The sequence below is a fragment of the Eubalaena glacialis genome, chromosome 20 (genome assembly GCF_028564815.1).
Source record: "Eubalaena glacialis isolate mEubGla1 chromosome 20, mEubGla1.1.hap2.+ XY, whole genome shotgun sequence".
Taxonomy (NCBI): Eukaryota; Metazoa; Chordata; class Mammalia; order Artiodactyla; family Balaenidae; genus Eubalaena; species Eubalaena glacialis.
This window is the reverse complement of record NC_083735.1, coordinates 14,294,068-14,316,939: the sequence shown is the minus strand read 5'-3', so window position 1 is coordinate 14,316,939 and position 22,872 is coordinate 14,294,068. Positions and strand designations below refer to the sequence as shown.

At 42.9% G+C, this 22,872-nt stretch overlaps 1 protein-coding gene across 2 annotated transcripts in view; it reads right to left on the bottom strand.

Moving 5' to 3' along the window:
- SNX25 (sorting nexin 25) overlaps positions 1-13,761 on the bottom strand; it is a 111,195-nt gene extending 97,434 nt beyond the window's left edge. The window contains exon 1 of one of the 2 annotated variants that reach the window (XM_061177637.1): positions 13,161-13,761. In XM_061177637.1, coding sequence (XP_061033620.1) covers positions 13,161-13,526 — 366 coding nt within the window. In that variant the 5' untranslated portion in view covers positions 13,527-13,761. The remainder of the gene's footprint in view (positions 1-13,160) is intronic. The other variant, XM_061177635.1, reaches the window with a different exon arrangement.
- Between the last annotated feature and the right edge of the window lie 9,111 nt (positions 13,762-22,872).

Genomic DNA, 22,872 nt, shown 5'->3' with positions numbered 1-22,872 from the left:
AAACACCACTAAGTGGTCGTGATGACAAAAGATTAAGACCCCTGAAAAAAGCTGAGAAGTTTTATTCTTTGGAAGATTTATTTTAATACAAGAGTAGAGCAATCATTTTACATAAATTGGGGCAGTCACAAAAGATTCACCAAACCTCTTTCCACCTGTCTTAAAAATTACCCTCAACACGTCATCCTCCTCACTATGGGCAATTAATTTGCCTCCCAGTTACCAAGACAGTCGAGGCGACCCAGTTTGAAACATCTCAGTTCCCTGCCAGCTGCCTATGAGCTTCTCTCTCTGCTCCCACTTTTACCTCTTTCCCATTAGTCTCAAGCCTAAACCCTCTACTAGTGCTCTGGTCCTGCCGGCCTGGGTGCTGCTCTAGCAAGCATCCTCTGTCTCTGGGATTTCCCTCTCTACTTTTCAAGATTTCTCTTTAACCCAAAGATGTGATTAACTCTCTCCTAAAAAACAAAAATTCCCAAAGCACACGCACCACACACACCTGTGAATGCCGCCTTCTCTTCTCTCCTTCTCATCCAAGCTTCCAGAGAGCACCGTGCACCCCGTCTCAGCCTCCTCACCTGTCCCTCACTCCTCACCTAAGAGGATAAACACCACGTCTGCCCCATGTCCACCCTGCCCTCCCCAGACACCACCCGCACAGGTGTCCAGGGTCAAATCCAGGGACACTTCCTTGCCCTCCTTCTGGACTCCCCCCCACCTCACCCAACACCTCTGGCCACTGGGTCCCTGTTGCTCTCTTGGCTTCTCTGGGTTTCTCTCTCCTATTCACCGTCCTTCTCACTCCTCTGCCTGCCCTTCAGCTTGCTGCTTTTCAACCACTGCAGGCCACCCTTGGCAGTCTCATCGACCTGTAGCTTTAACTACACGTGCACACTGACCCCCACCAGATCTGTTCCCCTGATCTCTCCCTCTAATGGCAGAGCTGCAAGCCTACCTGCAGGCTGAACATAACCACAGGCATCTCAAAATCCGCATGGTCAAAACTTACCTCCTCACCTTCCACCATCCCAAACCTGCCCACGTGGACCAGGTCCATTCAGCCACCCAAGTCAGAAACCTGGAATTCACCTGACTTTTCCCTCTCCTCCCTCCACAAATGTTTATTGGGCAGAACTGAAGAGCGTGGTAGAGTTGACTGGATGGAAGAGCTTGAACTAGGTCTTTAACAACAAGAACTGAATGTGCAGAAATGGGGGCAGAGGTCTTCCCAGGGGCACATGGGTGCAACACGTACACCCCATAAAGGTAAATTCAGGAACAGCGAGAAGTTTGGTTAAAGTGAGGAGTAAGTGAAGGTGTGAAAGGCTAAAAAGACAGGTTCCTCCTAGTCCTGAAAACCTTGGCGATGAAGCGAAACATTCATTGTTTTGACTCCACTGCTTCCTTCCTCCTTAAAGGACTGGCTAGGCCAATCACAGAATCACGGCCCCCTCCCACAGCCTACAATTCCATACAGGCGGGTACCCGCCCAAACCTTGCCAAACAGATACGAAGGGAACACTGCCACTGCATTTCTAAGAACACTTTCCTTGTTCCAAAAGGGCCTTTCCCCATCTAGATCTCATCCTGTGTGGCTATGGTGCCTGAAATGCCTGCAGCCATCTAGCCACTAGCCAGGGCATCAGGCCCACCCACGTGGAGGGCAGAGCTAAGAAAGATAGAGAGAGATGGTCCTGAGGCTGGATATTCCCACATGGAGCCTGCCCTACTACTCCTGGGCCTGTCCTACCTCTGGGTTACGTATCATTTCTTAAGATAACAAATCTCCTTATTGCTTAAAAAAAAAAAAAAATGTGGGGATACAGGTATAACTCATGTTTAGAAGACACTGGGTTAAAAACCAGCTAAACAGGTTCCTTTACTAGGATTTCTCACAACGTTAGCATAGCAATACACAGTGTAAAGCTTCAAGAACTTGGTTTCTCAAATTTATGCGACCCCCCCCACCCCGCAAGCCTCTCATCCTGCCTCTTCTGTTTTTGCAGTATACCTAAAAGCATCTCTGAAATTAAGTGTTTATGGATCATAGCTTAGAAAACTGATTTTTCCTAGAAGAGATGAAAAGAATGTATGACTGACTATTATGATACAGTATAGTGACAGCAGAGTAGCACAGAAAAAGTGCCATGGGACCCCAGAGGCTTCACTGCCATTCTACGAGGTTCTCACTCAGAATGGCAGATGGGTCTCATGTTATATCTCAACTCTAGTAAAATTTTAGTGGCTGCCTAGAATGCTATGTTGAAAAGGATTCTGAGGCTTCATCCAGATGCAGGGAAAAAAAAAAAAAGCTGCCTTACTTGATTAGCAATGATTGTCATGAACATAGAAAGAGCAGTTGTGACATCATTCTGAGACCTCTAAAGTGACACTAATTCCTAAACAGATCCTAGAACCAGCCCAAAGATTCTCAAGTTTTTTAAAACGTGAATCAGGTTTTAAATTAGACCAAACTAATGTTTAATAATTAAAATGGTAATAAAGTGGTTAACTACAGAGGCTCCAAAATAAGAAAGATCTGGGTTTATTTTAGTTCTTCCACTTGCTCCAGGCACATGATTTAGCCTCTCTAAACCTCAGTTTTCCCATCTGTAAAATGAGAGTAACAGTCCCTACCTCAGGTGGAAGGTATAAACATTTAACTGGGTAATACATATACACACCTGCATACAGTAAATGCAATAAATATTAAGTTTAGCTATAGCAATTACTAAGGCATTCACTTTATGACATTCACATTATGGCTCTTGCAGTGCATGTATTTGTCCACTGTAGTCACAGCCATGGGTTAGAGTAAAATGAATCAAACTGAGGCCATAGAAACCATTTTCCTGAACCCATAAACAATGTCAATTTATAGGCTATCATAAGCAAATGGCAAAGACAATTGCAAAGCACTGTCCAAACTAAGGGTTACCTGTCTTGAAGAAGACATAGAGTATATAAATCTAACTATTGGGTGATTATTCTTTGCAAAAGACAGATCTCATACATATTTCTTCCAATCTCTCCATAGAGAAGGCCAAGACACAATACCAAACCAACAGCAATGAGCCTCCCTAACACCTAGAATGAGTCCCCCACTCTCTCAGGGGCACGGGGCTTTCAGTGCTGGAACCAAGACAGTTCTGAGCAAACCAGGACAACTGGTCACCCTACAAACAAATGAGCAGGTGAAGTCCCAACAGTTGGGTCTGAGTCTGGCTGTGCTGCTCAGAACTGAAACAGAATGAGTTCATGAAATACTATTTTCCCTTGAAAGAAATCAGGGCTCTTTGTGGAGAAATGGCTAATTCCAGGTGTGAGCAGAAAACGCTCAAAATGAACCTGAAATATCTTATTATACCAGATAGCAAGAAAACTCTCAGACTTAGTAGGGTCATATCAAAAGGACTCAGGAGTCAACTTGAAAAGGTTCCCACTGGGCAGAGATGGGACTGCCTAAGCTTCAAAAAAGATAATAATTACAACTCATTGAAACCCATCAAATACATTCAAATCCATGAGTTCACAATATTTTTTTAAACACATAACTAATTGGTCACCTTCAGAGGATGATGGGGAACCAACTCATTATCTTGGAAAACTGATAATGGGAAAGAATCTAGCATTTATCCTGCTTTTCTATAGGAACTGTACCACTGTGCAACCAAACAGGAGATGATGGAAAAATGTCTCTTTTAAAAAAATATTCAAACCAATAAATAAGACAAATGACAGAATTAAAACATCCCTATTTGTCACCCCCCAAAAATTAACAGATCCAGGTATTGAGCATCAACAGCTACTAACATAACGAAAAGAAAGACAATCAGATATAATGTGCCTCCTGATGAAAGGTCACACCACCACCTACAGTCCTGCCAAAGGGGTCAAACACAAGTCTGATCAGGCCTCTGGGTCCAGTGTCAATTTGCAGGACATACAAAGGAGGAAGGAACAAGCTGAACTGTATCATTCATATGCAACCAGCAAAATCCAGACTATAGGACACTCCAGGACAACTGCTCCAGGTTCTTCAATAGATAACCCATAGGGAAAAGAAAAGGATACTGGGAAGACTTAATTTTTTCAAATGGGCAAGACTAAGCCATAATGTCCACGGATGCATGCATGTTTGACTGATAAAACTGCAACAACACGCAAGGACGTGATTATTATAGAGTCAAGATGGCGTTACTTAGGTGGAAGGGAAGGGAATGCCATTGGGGTGGAGATATAGGGGGGCTTCTGGAAGTTACAAGGGTATTGTCTTTATAATCACTCATCCAACTATATATTTATTTTGTGTAATTTTTCTGAAGCTGCATCTTTATTCTTATAAAAAAAGTTTTTTTAAAAAGGTAAAAGTGTAACATCTACCATTTAACACCTAATTCAAAGCACTTTTACAAATACTAGTATTTATATTTTCAAATACTATCACATTGTTCCAAACAACCTCTTAAGGTATTTACTACCTCCACTTTTCAGATAAGGAAACTGGGGCTTAGAAATCTTAAGTAAGTTGCCCACTGTCACAGGGTTATTAAAGCAGAGCCAGATTCAAATTCAAATAACTGGCTGACTCCAGAACCATTCTCTTAATGCCTATGCTCTACTGATCCCCAGTGATTCATTCACTCAAGACATATTACTTACTTACTTACTTAATCATACTAGATGTTAAAGATACAGGGGGGAGTTTCTGCCTTCATGGAGTTCAAGGGTTAATGAGAAAGACGGACAAGGAACCATCCAAGTATAAGATCACAACTGTGCTAAGTACAATGAAGAAAAGGTCTACAGTGCCACAAGAATATATGAGCTTCTCTGCAAAAGTGATGGCTGAGGCCTGAGGAGAAGTTAGCCAGGTAAGGGCGCAGTGGGGCTCCAGGCAGAGCAAGCAATATTCAAAGTTGCCATCCAAAGAGCGAGGTTGGCACTTTGAGGGCTGAGGATAGAGCATGAGAAGTGAAGGTAATTATGACAGGAGACCAGGCTGGAGAGCTGGCAAGAACAGGAAGCTGACGGCTCTTAATTAAACACGCTGCAGAAGAGGGATTGGACCGGGTGTGCATTTTTAAGAGAAGGAATTGGAGGAGCGACAGGGAGGCAGAGAGGTGAATTGAGGGGCTGTTACAGTCACCTAGGAGGCACGTGATGGCAGCTGGGACCAAGCAGGAGAGATGGAAAGAAGTGGATGGACGTAAGATACCCAAGAGGTAAGGAGACAGGTCTGGGGGATGGACTGCATGTGGGGAGGAAGGAGAAGGAGAGGTCAGGAAGGACTCGGACTTCTGGCTGCAGGACTTTCGGAGGTGCTAGTCGCTGACGCAAGGAGCAATGGGTGACGGACGGAGACACTGATCACAAGACAGATGGGGCCCTGGACTTGTTGAGTTTCAGGCACCACTGAGGGTACCAAGTGGAAAGGTCAAGTTAAGCAGTTGAATAAGTGAGTCTAAGCCTGAGGAGTAAATCTCGACTCCTCCGTGTAGAGATGGTTATTGCAGGGGCCCCTGGGGAAGCCCGCCTAAGAGTGAGATACTTCCAAAAATGGGACCTCAAGCATGATCAAAATTCAAATCTAGAAAACAAAGTAACCTCCTGAGCTAATCTAGGGGTTGCAATCTCAGAAAGGTTTAGTGAAATGGGAAAAAAAAATCAGAAGGAACAATATGAGATTAACAACTGTGCCTCAGGAAAAACAGGTCACAATTTCTGGGATGTTTAAGGTGTTAATTTCACGCCTAACAAGTTGGCAGGGTTTGCACATGGCCCTCAGGTGTATATTTGTAGGAGTATATTTGTATACGAGGAAGAGGCCTTTGGGAGGTGTCTTGTGTGCAGCCGCTCAAGGTTGGAGACAGAGAAAGCTCTGGAGCTAGAAGAGAAAGCCCGAGCTTGACCCCAGGGGCTGCTCTGAGCCAGGTACAGAAAGGAGCCAGACAGAAGGGATGGGGCTGTCCTCACAGGAGATGCAGAGACATAAGCTCCTCAGCTTCTATTACAAGGTAAAAAAGAAAAAATTTTAAGTATACCCGAGTGAGAGAAACAAGGCTACATTCTCAACTTCCATAAAGCACATAAAGTGGCTTTGGCTCAGGAAAAAAACAAAAACAAAGAAAACCAGAAGGACCGAGCACTCCTGGATATCCAGTTTTAGGGGACTGAGACAGTAGTAGCCCAAGAAGAAATGTGCTTTTTCACAGACTGGCACGGGTGACAGAAAGAAGGCTCTCTCAAATGTTTTGCAGGCACCCGGAACGGAAGAACATAAGTGAACATATTAATAAACACAAAAATACTGCCTGTGGGCTGGCAGAAATGAGGGGAGAACTGCAGGATGAGGTCCTGCATGAGCAGACAGGAGCAAACCCTATACAATTTGAGTTACTGCTATTAATGTAAACTCTCTCATACATACAAGGTGGGTGAGAACTACAGAAATCCAGGTAACTTTAGAAATGAGTATTTGTTAAAAATGCATCCAACTTTCCAAGAAGTGTATTCTACACTAAAATAGAAAGCTTACTAAATAGATCTTAGTGACCTAAACAAGTTCCAGTGCCTTATTCTAAAAATGCACTATTCATTCCGGTTTCCCCTTTGGCCTCGGAGGCATTTTACTTGGAGTTACCATATTCATTTTCCTCTACATCCAGCTCATGGTGTTCATACATGGAAACCTCAGGCTGACTGACAAATGCACCAGGACTGGCCAGTGCCTAGAGTCACTGATAAGCATGGGCCAGCCCTGGGGACAGACGGGCACAGCTCACTCTCCTAACTGCATTCTCCCAAAGCAGCACCTGAGCTGAAAAGCCCACCAAAATGCAACCAAACCCCACTGGGCTTTCTGGAAAGCTCCACTGTGTTTAAAGAAACTAAATAACACACCCCAGGACTAAAGGAGGGTGTAGAAGTGACTAACTGAACCCAAGCCCTGGCCCCCCAGGGTACCCAGCAGAGCCCCTGAGAAGGGCTGCCTATCTACCCCTGTCATCTGTCACCTCCACCCAAACAACCAACCCTCATTTAGAAAGTGACCTAACAGTGGAGTTGGTAAAAATACAAGTTCCAAGTTTGCAAGTCTTTCAAAAGCAAAGCTGCAAAAAAAAAAAAAGGCAAGTTTGTATGCCATCATTTTAATACTAACAGCCTTCTACAGACACTTCCTTTTCTAAAGCCTAAGCCCTCAGCTCCAAACTTGCTGAGTCACCTTTTTTTAAGTACAATTGTGTGCACTATTCTGACTGCACAAAGGCTCATACATTCTAAGGAATCTAGGGCACTTCCTACCCCCAAAATGATAAGGTTAGGAAATGAAACCTAAGATATTTTTAAGAAGGCAACATTCAATTACTAAGGTGACATCGTAGCATGTTCCCAAAGCAAAAGCAGCTTAAGATTCAAGGGAGTTAGAAATAAGCTTCCTGGGAATGACCAGAATTTAGGCTCCAAGCAGACCACTCAAGCTTGGAGACTTTGGTCTTCACATTTGTGAATAAACAGTAGGACCCTTTGGTTTGGGGCTTGAATTTATCATTTAGAGGGAATGTTAAGATACTCTTGAAAAGATTCTTGAACCAATCTGTAATGATAACTACTGATAATTAACATGAAAGAAACATCTCACTCAATCTTGACTTTTCGCCTCTGGACTCCATTCACACAGCTTCATTGACTCACTTTTTATCACTGCAACTGATCAGTGTTTCTCCTGAGTCCCTCCCAATCACATTTCCATTTAACATTTCTAAAGCCCAGCTCTGATGCTACACTCCAGAGCTCAGAAAGTGTGAGTAGCTGCCCTGACTACAGACTATAATCCAACCCTACTCTCTCAGCTGAGGACTTCCACAACCTGGCCCAAACTACCTCTGCAATCCTACCTCCGAGGATTCATCTCATACACTCGCCAGCAACTCAAACCCCAAAAAGTACATGTACTCCGTCTCTAAAACAATTTGCTGGGTTTGTTTTGGTTTTGTACAAATTGTGAAAATATATATTGCCGCCTTCAGACAGTTTTGCTAAATTCAAAAACACACTCATTATTTCTTAGAATACATTTGCTGGTTTTGATGAGCATTTTTTTTATGTTCAGGTTTAATCGTGTATTGTAGCTTCCTACTTTGAAGTTATCACTATTCATATATAACTTCTTATGTTTACTAACCCTAAGAAAGAGTTCCTTCATAATAAAGATACAGAAAATAATTTTCCTTTATGTGTAATCACTGTTTATATATCAAGAGAGTATAGGTAACAAAAGCTCCAGTTTTTGAATACATATTTGTATTTGCTTGTATGTACATAATATACATCTGGAAGAATAATCAACTGTTAATAATGGCTGCCTATAAGGAAGGGAGATTTTTTTCCCACTGCATATCCTTTTATATGTTTTTTTTATTAAAACCATGTGATTGTATAACCTGCATAAAAAGTTAAATTTAAAAATTATGATTAGAATGAATTTAAGGCAAACAAACCTTACACTACAGAGTTAGGTAGATTTAAGAGGGTCTCAAAAGCCATCTTCCTCAAAAACATTTTTCCCAGTACCCACCATGACTTAAATCCCCTGGTCAAAATACAATCAAATATTCTGAAGACAGTAAGTGTATTATGCCACTATCCACTATCAAATTATTGAGGATTAGTTTATCACATTAGCATAATAAAGGAAAGTCACAAAGAGGCTGTGTATAGTCTCCCTAAGTCTTGTTTCTTTTCCTTTTTCCCTCGAGTAACTAAATCAAGTCTGTTTTACTCAAAAGAACTTTTGTATTGGTAAAAGAACTCATTTAGAGATTCTAGAAGTCCTACCCAAGCCAAGTGGCACCATGGGTTGCTGTGTGAATGTTTTTACTGTCTCTATAAACATCTGCTCTCCCCTCCAGTCTTCCCTATCAGTCTAATCTACTCAGCCCGCGAGGACCTTGACAGGGAGCATCTTGTTCACCTTTGATTCCTCCCCAACACTAAGAACACTGCCACGCACTTAACAGAAAGCAATTATCGAAGTTCTTAGTGACACCTACTGCAAGACTATGATCCCTTCTCTAGGGAACTGTGGTTGAAACTTCAAATCTAAAAATGTCAGTTGGATTCTCAAGTCTGTTCTCATCTCAAACAATAATCCATTCATTCAGGACAAAAATCCATCTATAGAGAACTCACTATGTGCCTGGCACTGACACTCAGCAACTAACTAGGCCAAAAATGATCTCACGAGATCAGAAAAGCAGATATGCAGCAGATATTCAGTAAATGCGTACAAGATTTGATGAACTTCTTGAACTTTGCTATCTGTCTAAACTTGGAAAAGTCTTTAATGTTTTCTTCACATAGCAACGGACCTCAGTTTCCCATATGCTACTAATCGCCTGACTTGTGGACTTTCTTGCATCAGCCCTCCAATCCTCATTAGTTAACTGTTTATTTTTTAACTTAATGGGACTTAAATCAAGAAGTATCTAATAAAATACAATGTAAAAGAGAAAAATCCATAATTACTATGTGAATGATTGACTTTTTAAAATTTATTTATTTTATTTATTTATTTTTGGCTGTGTTGGGTCTTCATTGCTGCACACAGGCTTTCTCTAGTTGCGGCGAGCAGGGGTTACTCTTCGTTGCGGTGCGCGGGCTTCTCATTGTGGTGGTCTCTCTTGTTGCAGAGCACGGGCTCTAGGCGCGCAGGCTTCAGTAGTTGTGGCTCGCGGGCTCCAGAGCACAGGCTCAGTAGTTGTGGCGCACGGGCTTAGTTGCTCCGCGGCATGTGGGCTCTTCCCGGACCAGGGCTCGAACCCGTGTCTCCTGCATTGGCAGACGGATTTTAACCACTGCGCCACCTGGGAAGCCCATGACTGACATTTAAAGAAGTTATTCCCTCTTATTCCTATCGCCAAAATGTAAGAAATTATTTCCCTTTTTTCCATTCTATGAAGATGCACTTAGATCCTGCTGGTCTAGGAATGAAAATAAGTTTTCTGAACTACTGATTCACTATTCCCATATTCTTCTTGCTGCTGCCTTGGTTAGATCATGTGCTAGGGTCAAGTAACTGTGGCTAGTGAATCTAAGGCTCTTGGTCTGCGTGAGTTAACTGGCCTGGCACAAGACCAAACTACGACCTTGGACTAGGAACACCACACTCTGGCAGCCTACTCAGCAAAGGCCGGCTAGCAGCTGCTGCCCAGGAGCAAGCCAGCCCCATAGCATCACAGCTCCAGTCGGCTGGCCTACAACAAAGCCCAAGTGCTTCTAGAGTGGGGCCCAGGTAGCAACTGTCAAGACTTTACCATCAACCTTTCTGACCTTACACAAAGTTTTTTTGCCACCTGAATATACCACTGGATGTTATTTCTACCCGAGATGAAAATTTAGTTTTACCACTTTAATCAATAGTGATTCCCAGCCAAGAAAAATCAAAATCCTTGCACATAAGAGTCGCCCAGTAAATATTAGATTAACTGAAGGGGGAAAGCACAGAGTTAGTGACCGCAAACTGACATGATTTTCTTCGTTATCATCAGCAAACACTCACAAAAGATGTCAGTCATGGGTCCTAACTGCAAAGAGTTGACAGCCAATAACTACCTTGTGAAGCATGCAGGAGCATTTGAACACTCCTAGACATGAAAATACCTTTTCCCTTTTAGTTTAGGCTTCTCTGGTTGCCTACTTTTAACAGTGTATGCATTTTTTTCCCTCTATAGAAGGAAGCCAAGAAGGAAAAAAAAAAAGGAAAGAGAAGGAAGGAAAGATGGACAGATAGGATAGATTCCCGTGCCTGACACGTCTATCTGACACTAGAAGAACCCAAAATATGTAAGAACAAATGAGGATTCTTTTCTTAATGCTGAATCAAAACTTCTGTAGTGAAGTAGTCACTGTATCATAAGAGGCACCATTTGGTTCACTCCAAAATAGCCTCCCCTCCACCTATGTTAGATGACCAGTGTGGTCCAGCTCCTACCACCACAGAACGGACAGTTTATGCTACACCACATGCTTATGCTTCCATTCATAAAGAACATTTTTTTAAAATCTTAAGCATAAATTATCGGAAATACAGCGCAACAAAAGGCTTGAGTAAACTGCACTGGTACTGTAAATATATATATAATTTTATGTGAATAACATGCATTTCAATTCTAAGTAACACAACCTAGAAAGTAAACATCCTAGTGTACTTATTTTCTTATTTAACATTGTAGGAATCTGAATTCAAAAAGAATGACCAATAATCTACTTTCCTTAAATCATACTTCACCTCTTCTACTGCCTGAAATCTTCGGGTAGTATACATGAGAGATTACATATGCTGCTTCATTTTCTGTCACCTTTAATGTAGTATTTTCTCTGTTTCCTCTACTAAAGCATCTTTCCGGATGATAACCCAAGTTTCACCAGAGGTACAAGTGAGCTAGGAGGTTTGAGGGGATGTATTTTCCAGGAAAAGGGGAGGTAACCCACAACATGAGGCTTCCAAGCCCTCAGAGTGAGCTGCAATCCTACAGCTTTGACCCTGACCCCACCATCTAAACTTCCTGCCCTCACATACCAGGCACTCTTAATCACTTAACTCTTAGTTACTTTTGGTTTCATAAGCATTTACCACTACCCAAAAGTAACTCCATTTATTTATTGCCTGATTCCCCCATAAATATATATATAGTCTCCAGAAAGCAGGGCTTCTGCCTTGTTGATTCAACCCCAGCTTCCAAAATAATACCTGGCTGGCACAAAATAATAAATACGTACTGAATGAATTACAACGTCTTACAATACTCTAAAGCATTCTAATGTCATTCACAGATCGATAAACCAACTAGTAAAATCTTGGGATCTTTATTTTTTTTTATCATTGTAGAGAAAAAGCAAGAGCAAAAATACACCTACTCACCAAGTCTTGCTGAATTAGATATGAAAAAATGGACAGCTGAGTGAAGGTTTTTAAGAGAAATAAACACAACTACGTAATTTGAGACCACTTATGAAAACAGAAGTTCCTGTTCCTTACTATACTGAATTGCTGCTCAGCTTACACAGTGAGGATGCCCCACTCTTTTACCTACAACCCTTCAGCCATTATCTCAGCTCTGCATTCGGAACTGACAGACTGAGGAAACGGTAATTTTGGTGAGGAGTGTGATGATTTTCACAAAAAAGTAAGCAGGTCATATCATAAGCAAACACAAAACCCAGGGGGTAATGACGCTTCCAACAAATATTCTTAGGAAGCTGAGCCACTGCCATTTCCCTTACCCCAGAGTGCTTGGTCAATTTCAGTTTAATGATAGTATCATTCAGTCAAGCAGAAAGAGTCAAGCTACGACAGAATCAAGTTTCTTTTAAAGGGCGGTGAGACGGATGCTGGGAGGTAGGGGAAGCAGTGGTTTGGCACTAAGGAAGCGAAGAGCTCATTTAAAATACTGTCCTTCCCTATATTCCCTATATAACCACGGTTCTTTACTATATCGCCACACCTCACTGATGATAGCCTTCCTTTTGATGCAAAGTACAGTGATTTCGGGCATCCCCTTCCTAAATCACTGAAACTGCGATACTTAACATGGTGGAAGACAGGACAGCGTGGTAAAAAGTGTACCCAGGATTGGGCATGAGGTACCGGGTGGGTGACCTAAGCCAAGTCAGCCCCTCTGCGCCAAGCTTCCTCGTCTGTAAAAGGGCATAAAGTCACCCCGACAGGGAACGGTTATCGGAACCCAAGGTAATGACCAGCCCAGGGCGCAGCGCCTGCGTACAGCGACCGCCGCGCTCCCCTCGCTCCCACTCGCCAGCTGCAGAGCCACAGCGAAGGTCTGGAAGGATTATTCAACTACCGAGGCTGGAAATGAGGATGGTGTCGAGCAACTACATCGCCTACTAACGTGCATCTCTGCAAACCCACGGAGCCCGGAGCCCGCCCCGCGCGGGGGCCGAGGGTACGCGAGCGTCTCCCCGCCGGGCCGACCCACCCCAAGCCCCGTTTCCCTCGGGCGTCCGCCGAGCCGGGCCGAGAAGACGGGCCCGCCGCGACCCACGGCCCTCCCGGAGCTGGCGGCGGGCGCCGGAAGCGGGCGAGCCGGGCGAGGCCGCGGGCAGGTGCGCGCGGCGGCGGCGGGGAGACCCGTACTCACCTCCGGCGGGCGGCGGGCGGCCGCGGCCAGCCGTCTCCAGGCGGCGGCGAAGTCGGGCGGCGGAGCTCGCGGGCTCCGGCAGACCAGGGAGAACAAGGTCCCCAGCAGGAAGGCGGCCGCAGCGCAGCCCAGGTACAGGCTGAGCCTGAGCAGGACGGTGCCCGGCCCCGCGCTTCCCGCTTCCCAGCAGCCGGGCCCCAGGAAGCAGAGGGACACGGCGACGAGGGCGGACACGGCCACCGGCGCCCGCCAGCTCCCGCCGCCAGGGCCCCCGGGGGCTGCCGCGTCCTCCCGGGAATCCGGCCGCCGCTCGCCCGGGGCGCCCGTGAGGCCGGCGCCGCTGCTGTCGGTGGCATCGGGGTGCATGCTGCTTCCTGGGCCGCTAAGGACAGGCACATCTCCCGCCCTGCTCTCCCCCGGCGCTGCCCTGGACGGTGGCCTCCAAGCGGCGCCTCCTCCCCTCGCCGCTCCCGCCGCTCTGGAGGCAGAGGGAGTCCGCGCTCATGCCCTCGCCGGCGGCCCACCGAGGGAACGGCTCCAACAGACGCCGCCGAGCTCCTCTCGGCGACACCTCAGCGCCGCCACGCGGCGCCGGGCCCTCAGCTGCCCGGCCGGGCGTGCCCAGGTAGCCGGACCCGGCTGGGACTCGAGCCGGCCGGGTGGGGGCGGGGACGGGGGTGGGGGCGGCCGTGGAGTGCGTATCAGAAGGGGGCGGAGAGTCACAGCGTCCGGCTGAGCGACGGCTGGGAGGTGCCCGGCCCCGCCCCGCCCCGCCCGGCCGCCCACCCGCGGTGCGGGGGCGGGGTCCGACCCGCCGCTGCCCAGCGGGGAAGGGGCGCCGCCAATCCTGGCGAAAACTGCTCTTACCCTGGGCTCCTCCCCGCCCCTCCCCCAGGATACCGTCTGTTGATGGAAATTTTTGCTGCAGGTGTCAGAAGCATTTGTAATTCTCGAGCTCAGGTGATCCCTTAATCCTGTCCCCGCTCATCACTGATAAGTAACCTCCTAGCATGCTTACAGCCCGCAAAATTTCTGCGCCGTTTGCACCTGCTATTTAAATAGGCAACCGTTCCTGATCCTCACTTTTAACACAGTTCTCCGAACAACCTTCCCTTTCCCACGCAGCCGCCTCAGGAACGGAATCAGACAAATGTGGAGCAGTAGATGAAGCCTGCAATTCCTACTTACGGAAAGGCCCAAAAAAGTCTGCCTGGTGCCAGAGGGTGTGCACACCTACCATAGTCACTGGCTCCAAGTCCCTGTATTTTTGTCGCCGACGATTCAGTACAAATGCTACTACCCACGCAAGTGAAAGTAGTCCAAATAATTTTGAGAGTACATATTTTCTTCTCCTAGCATGGTCCCAGCGTTAATATACAGATAGTGCTTACTGAGAAGATGCCAACATGCGAAATACTAGAAATTAGGAACGCCAGCAAAGCAGCAGATGTATCTTTAATGAATAAAGGAATTCTAAAGACGTTAATGATAATTTAAAAGGGGGTGATAGAGAGGGCAAATCAACAATAGAAAGGGGAAGAAAGGGAAAGGGAGGTAAGTAGATGAGAGAAGCCGTGAAGGATACGGGAAACATTAAAAAGCAAAAGCCCAGAACTCTCTCCAAGCAGCAGTCATGAAGAATTTCAACAGTTTAAAAGCGCTATTGTTTCCCAATAAATTGAGTTATATCCTGCTTCCCAGGAAACATAGTTAGGAAAAGTAAGCATTAAAATATATTTTCAAATACTGTGACTATACTGGGTTTTTCTATAAGGAATATCTGTCGTTTCAACAGAGGAAAAAAATATAACATTCATACAAAGTAAACTATTTAGTGGATATTTATTCTTTTAAAACAAAGTATTATCGAAGAGGTTATTAATCAAAAGAAGAAATACTAGTGTCCATAGACATACACAGCCCACTCATGTATTCACATCACTGTAATAAATTTCCCTGGAATGGCATGGATTTCAAGTGGGAGATGAAGTAGGAGGGCTAAAAAAAATTATCCCTAATATTAAGCTCTAACAAAACAGCGTAGAAATGAATTATTTTATGTACCTATATAAAAATAAATATGTTCACATTTGTCATTTTTTTAAAGTTTATTGTTTTTAATATTAGTATTCATGGACCACTCTATTTTTTTTTTTTTAAAGATTTATTTATTTGATTGATTGATTGCTATGTTGGGTCTTCGTTTCTGCGCTAGGGCCCTCTCTAGTTGCGGCAAGCAAGGGCCACTCTTCATCGCGGTGCGCGGGCCTCTCACCACTGCGGCCTCTCCTGCCGCGGAGCACAGGCTCCAGACATGCAGGCCCAGCAGCTGTGGCTCACGGGCCCAGCCGCCCCGCGGCATGTGGGATCCTCCCAGACCAGGGCTCGAACCCGCGTCCCCTGCACCAGCAGGCAGACTCCCAACCACTGCGCCACCAGGGAAGCCCGACCACTTTATTCTTATTCCTTGTAAGTCAAAGACAAGGAGATAATGAGTGCCTTAGGCCAGATGTGACTTTGCCATGCCTAGGTAATTACAGGTGAGGACATCAAAAGAAGTTACTACCTTCCTGTCCTCCTTGTCTTCTCTTTTTTATTTTTAAATAAAGCAGTGTAACTGATTTTGAAGGAGCCCTTTTGCCTCTAAAATAGTTAATGTTCATCCCGCTGGGGCTCCTCAAAGTGTACCTACAATTCCAAATTATTTCAAATAAAGCATGGTAGCCTGTTATTACCAACACTCATATCCATATTTTTTGATCATTTACATGCCTGGGACAGTGGGCTGAGGGCTTTACATACTTTATATATAAAGTTTTCCAAAATATGGGTTTACCATAGTTGACAGTAATAACTAACTGAGCACTTACTGTGTCAGATACTGTTCTAAACACTAGACATGCTTCATTTAATCTTCACAACAACCCCTAGAATGTTATCTCCATCTACCCATGAGGAAACTGAGGCACAGAAGGTAAAATAACTTGCTCAACGTTACAAAGCTAATAAACATCAGAGCTAGGATTTGGTTATCCACCCCGATGTGGTCTGGCTCTAGAGCTTGTGCATTTAAGCACTATGCCATGGTGCTTCGTTAAAACTCTCTCGTTTCGTCATCCCATATTCCAGAGGAAAAAAACAGGGTTTAAATCCATGAGCTTAGTACCTGTATTCCATGCTTTTAAAAGTGTTTAGTTTTGTTGCTTTGTGAGTATGGCTTGTATCTTAGCCAGCCCCCTGACAAGTGCAAAGTGATTTATAATAATCACTAAAGTCAGTAAAACCACAATCAGTAAAGGGGAAACTATCTTTTATTGAGAGCCCCGGTCTGTAACTCTTAAGACCATGATCTTTCCAACACACCTGTATATTGTTGCCAGGAATGCAGATCTGGAGAAATGTACACTCATGGTCAGAAAACTTCCTTAAAGCATATGTCGTATTGCTAAGTCAGCATTGACAATTCAAACATTTACTTAACAAGTAGTAGTTGGGTTTCTACCCTGTGCAAGGTCTGAGGAACACTGAGAGGTGGTACGATATACAAGGGAGTGCCTGGGATCAGGAGGTATTGAGGGAGAAGTCAGGTATTAAATTAGAATCCAGTGTTCCCTCCCAGAAGTCGGTGTTGAGTCCTACCAGGTCTAAGTTAAAGACCAAATTAAGTAGAGATGCCTTATTTATATTCCTTATGGCCAGCATATTCTGACGGGTTATAATTAAATGCTCCACAGGCTATCTTCATTATTATGTAAGATGGGAATGGTGTCTGTCTGAACTCACTGGGATATTATAAGGACAAATTAAGTGAAAAATTGACATTTAAAATATTAGATAGTGTAAACAGGTAGACAACACCCAATCTCTGTCAAAATATGTGATGCATCTTCCCCTTCACTATTTAGTATATTTCTCCTTAAATCCCCTGGCTCTCCTTGAAGGTAACCACAGGATTAGAGAGAAAACCACAGTATTTGCCTTTGACCACTTTGGGTAAAACTGTCAATAGGTATTAACATGAATCAAAAGACCTAGGTATCATTATAGTTTCTCCTACTGATTCACTGCAAGACCCTAACAGGTCCGTTAACCTCTCTTTCCAGTAACTTTCAAGCAGAGTGTGGTTTACAGAAAATACAGATATAAGTATGGCCAAACTTCAAAAAGTAAAAGTGAAAAAATTATAAAATACTTTAAAAACAAATAGTAGGGCTTCCCTGGTGGTGCAGTGGTTAAGAATCTCCCTGCCAATGCAGGGGACACGGGTTCGAGCCCTGGTCCGGCAAGATCCCACATGCCACAGAGCAACTAAGCCCATGTGCCACAACTACTGAGCCTGCGCTCTAGGGCCTGCGAGCCACAACTACTGAGCCCGCGCGCCTGGAGCCTGTGCTCTGCAACAAGAGACGCCACCGCAATGAGAAGCCCATGCACCGCAACAAGGAGTGGCCCCCGCTCACCGCAACTAGAGAAAGACCGCGAGCAGCCACGAAGACGCAATGCAGCCAAAAAAATAAAATAAAATAACTAAAATAAATAAATTTATAAAAAAAATAGTAGACTGTTAAAGCTTAAAGGAAACATACTGCAGCATTTTGAAGAGGAAGATGAAACTCTGAACAAAATTTTAGAACACAGATATATAAATTATGCTGAGTGGGGCTCCTTATTAGTAAGTAAAAATATTCATATTGGGAAACTTTCAGGCAGAAGTGTCTTTGTATTAATCTTCAAAGAGAGAGAATTACAAAGGAAAGTATTGTAAACTAAATTAGCTGTTATCAAGATAAAGAATTGACGAGGGTAGATCACAAAAAAAAGTATAATTTCAATTTACTTAAGTTTTGACCTGAAATTTAGGGAAATAGAGTATGTCAATTATCTGCTGTTGTATAACAAACCACCACCAAATAACAACCATTTTATTTGCTTATGATTTTGTAGGTCAGCAACTGGGCTGGGGTCATTGGGCAGTTCTGTTCTTCTTGCCTGGGTCACTAACAACGCTGTGATCTCCTGGTGCATAAGCTGGGGCTGCTTGGGCTATGGAGCCTCCATTGAGATGGCTTGTCTCTGCTCCCTGTGTTCTTATCCTCCAAGAGGTAGCTTGGGCTTCTTCACATGACAATCTCAGAGATGTGATATATACTACTAGTTCTTTTTAAGCTTTCGCTTGTGTTACGTTTGCTAACATCCCATTGGCCAAAGCAAATCATATGGCCCAACCAGGAGTTAAATAGGAGAGGGGGCCTAGGCGTGGATTTAAACATTGGGAGGTGTAATTCATTGGTTCCATTACTTTAACAACCCACCACAATTTACTTTGACAGAATATACTAGTCAGTTTTTGGTGGATCATCCGGCTGGTCACCAAAATCAGTAGCATCTAAGGACTTATCCCTCAAACATGTTAAAGTTCACATTTCTTGTTCCTGTTCTTGTTCATAATCTGCTTCCATCTACCTATGAGATAGAGAAAAGAGCCTGGATAAGGATAGGGACATAGGAGGCAGTGTACAACTGTGTTTGTCAGCTGGAAGTTTGGTGATGTAGCCGTTAGCTTTATTTTACCCTAATATTTTCAAGTTATGAAACACAAAGCATAAAAGAAAATTCTAAGCTCATTTAGATTTTGATATCCAGTATTATTGGACAGCAGATTATAGAGAAAGAAAATAAATTGTTTACTTTTTATCTAATTTCTCCAAAATATATGCATGCTGAAAAACTTTGAACTGACTTATACGCTGTTTCATATTTGTCATGAGCAGAGTAAAATATAAAGTAGGCAGCACACAATTATTACATGTACTTGCATAAATTAGGAAAGGATCTTGAATATTTTAAGATTAACGCTATGCATTTAAGATTATATAAAGCTTTTATACACTACCTAAAAGAAGTCAGTGTCTCTGATTTGTCATTTATTTGCTATAGGAAAGAGAACATATTTTGGGGAAGTAAAAATTAGTATTAGAGAATTAATCACAGTTCAGAACAGGGGTTGGCACAGAGTAGGCCCTTAATTTAAATATTTTTCAATGAATAAATGTTATCCTTCTAGGAAAATATATCTAGAATAATTGGACAAAATAACAGTAATAAAAATATTTCATACTTGAACAGGAACTTGAACTTTCAGAAATCCTTTTTAAAACATATGTTTCTCACTACAACTCTATAAAGGAATATAGAGTTAAATATTAAAATCCCATTTTGCAGATGAGGGAACTGAGGTTCAAAGAAGTTACATGACTTGCCCAAAATCACATAGCTAGTTGGTGGTAGGACCTAAATTATAGGATTCTCCTTCATTATGCTATCCTTCAAATACAATAGTTAAAAGTAATGTCAAAGGACAAAACAAACTGCTTTCTACATTACATGAAAATGTCCTTACAAAACCAATACAATAATAATGGCATTCATTTGGCTTTTTTCCTGGACACACCACACGGCATGTGGGATCTTAGTTCCCCGACCAGGGATCCAAACCGCACCCCCTGCATTGGACTGCCAGGGAATTCCATACTTTGCTTTTAAATAGATTGTAAACTTCTGAAACGCAGTACGTGACTTCTAGTCATTCTCTCACTCAGTCCAAAAATATTAGCCAGGGGCTTTGCTAGAAAGTAGTATAAAATATGGTCTCTGTCCCTGAAGAGCTCACAGTCTAATTGGGGTGGGGAAGGGAGGCATAAAGCAATGTAATACATATTATAAGAAAGGTATTACCAAGTTCTAGGGTGACAAGAGGAGAGCTACTATTTCTGCTTTGTGGGAGTTAAGGAAATTTCAAATGTTACCTTTCCTGGGAATCTAAGTCATTTTGCTTTCTGAATTTCTTCTATTTATTATAGTGTTTAGGTATGTTGAACTAACCTTTTAGATACTCAAAAGATATGGGACTACACTAGACAATTTTTAAGCTGGTTTATAAACTTTAACGCAGTAAATATTTCATCCTTCAAAACTTGATTCCTAAATTTAAAAAACAAAAAAGTCTTCCAATGGGTGTACATTTGCTCATAACCTAAAGGAAGTTTAGCATAGTGAAAAAACTGCCAGATAAAATGGAAGTGTTTTAATAGCTCTCTATAGAAATAGTCAAGCCTATATTGTTTCAGGAGGTTTACAAATAAGTGAGGAACAATTTTTAAAAAGGACAGGAGGGATAATATTTACATCTTTTCTGACAAAAGAGTCCAGATTCAGTGAATTTGGGGAAAGACCTTTTTTCACCTCTTAGTTGATGACCTCATATGAACTATGAAGAGGAACAAAGCAAATAAAATCTCTGTCCTGAAGGAGCTTATTTACAATATAGTTCATTGGTTCATTCATTCAATACAGATGCTCTTGCAGGAAAAGAAAATCAGGCAAAGGGCAAAACTTACAAATTCATAGCACAGAAAAGAGCCAAAATTAAAGCTTGAGATATAATAATTTTTTTATCATGGTAAAATATACATAAAATTTACAATTTTAGTCATTTTTAATATAATTCAGTGGCATTAATGCTTTCACATTGTTGCACAACATCACCACTATCCATCTCCAGAATATTTTTGTCATTGCATACTGAAACTCTGTACCCATTAAACAATAACTCCCCATTCCCTTCTCCCCTTGGGAATTTCTATCCTAATTTCTGTTGCTATGACTTGCCTATTTTAGGTACCTCATGAGTGGAATCATATAATATTTGTCCTTTCCTGTCTAGCTTCTTTCATTTTGTATAATGTTTTCAAGGTTCATCCATGTTGTAGCATGTATCAGAATTTCGTTACTTTTTATGGCTGAATATTTCATTACTTGTATATACCACATTTTGTTTATCCAGTCATCTGTTGATGGACATTTGGGTTGCTTCCATCTTTTGGAAGCATTATTGTGAATAATGCTGCTCTGAACATGGGTGTATAAATATCTGTTTGAGACTCCGCTTTCACTTCTTCTGGGTATACATCCGGAAGTGAAATTGCTAGGTCAGATGGTAATTCCGTGTTCAATTTTTTGAGGAACTGCCATAGTTTTCCACAGCGGCAACACCATTTTACATTCCCGGGAGCAATGCACAAGGGTTCCTATCTCTCCCCATCTTTGCCAACCCTTGTTATTTTCTGTTTGTTTTGTTTTGTTTTGTTTTAATAGCCATCCCAGTGTGTGCGAGGTGGTATCTCATGGTTTTAATTTGCATTTCCCTAATGATTAATGATATTGAACACCTTTCCATGTGCTTATTGGCCATCTTCTTTGGAGAAATGGCTATTCAACTCCTTTGTATAATAAACTTCTGACCACAGGGTAGACAACCATCCCTGGAAAATGGTGTCAGCATAGTTTTTTCAAGCAAAATTAAGTGAAATCCTTCCTTTTAGCCTCCTAAAACGACAGAGAAATGATTCTGTGCTTGTTGGTAGTTACGACCAATAAGTACGAAATGCATAATGAAGAACAAAAGTAGAGCCAATTTCTTAATGAGACTCCCTAGGATATGGGTAACCAGGAGTTCCTTTCCCTACACTTTAATGTAAAAAATATTGGGTACCTATTGTATTAATTTCCTGTTGCTGCCATAACAAATTACTACAAACTTAGCAGTTTAAAACAACACAAATTTATTCTCTTACCTTTCTGGAGGTCAAAATCTAAAATCAAGGTATGGGCTGGGCTGCATTTCTTCTGGAGGCTTCAAGGGGAGAACTCCCTTTCTTCCCTTTGTCAGCTTCCAGATGTGCCTTCAATTCTTGGCTCACTGCCCCTTACATCACTCCGACCTCTTGCTGCTTCTCTTTTAAAAAAAATTTTTTTTAACCCAGTTTTATTGAGGTATAATTGACATATAACATTAAGGTGTACAACAAAATGATTTATGTACATATTACGAAATGATCACTGCAAGTCTAGTTAACATTGATTACCTCACATGTATACAAATTTCTTTTCCTTAGGATGAAAACTTTTAAGATCTATTCCTTCAGCTACTATCAAATATACAACAGGGTATTAACTATAGTCACCATGCTGTGTATTACAACCTCTTGCTTGTAGTGCCATGTCTTTTATTACTGACCCCGAATTTCTTGCCTCCCCTCGTATAAGGACCCTTATGATTACATTGAGCTCACCTGGGATAACCTAGGTTGATTTGCCCATCTAAAGATCCTTAATCACAAAGTCCCTTTTGCCATGTAAAGCATCATATTCACAGGTTTGGGAATAGGAGGTGGGCATCTATGGGGCACCATTGTTCTACCACACCTACTATGTGCCTGCGAGTTCAAAAATGAAAAATTGCTGCATTCAATACATTGGACAGAAATCATTTTTCTTAGATTGTTTTAACTACCCATCTCATTGACCAGTAGTCAGAGGACTTTCTAATGTGTTACCAGCCCCTGGCCCATAAAGCTAACTAATTCTTTGAACTTAACTTTGCTGATAGAAATAATCACAGACACAGCCGCTTCTGTATTTATTATCATTGCTGCTGTTCGGGTACAAGATAATTAAAGCAGCTTTCCCCATGACATCAGCCACTGCAACAACTAGGTCCACCCGCACTGCGGTTAACAGCCGAGAGGCAGCAGCAGTTAACACCCTGGCGGGGCACCGGGCAGCCGAGGGCGCGGAGATCACTCTCTTCCCGCGTCCCTTGCCATTCGAGAGTTGGGTCGTCGGGCAGGCCTCGCGCCCCACGCCGGCCGGA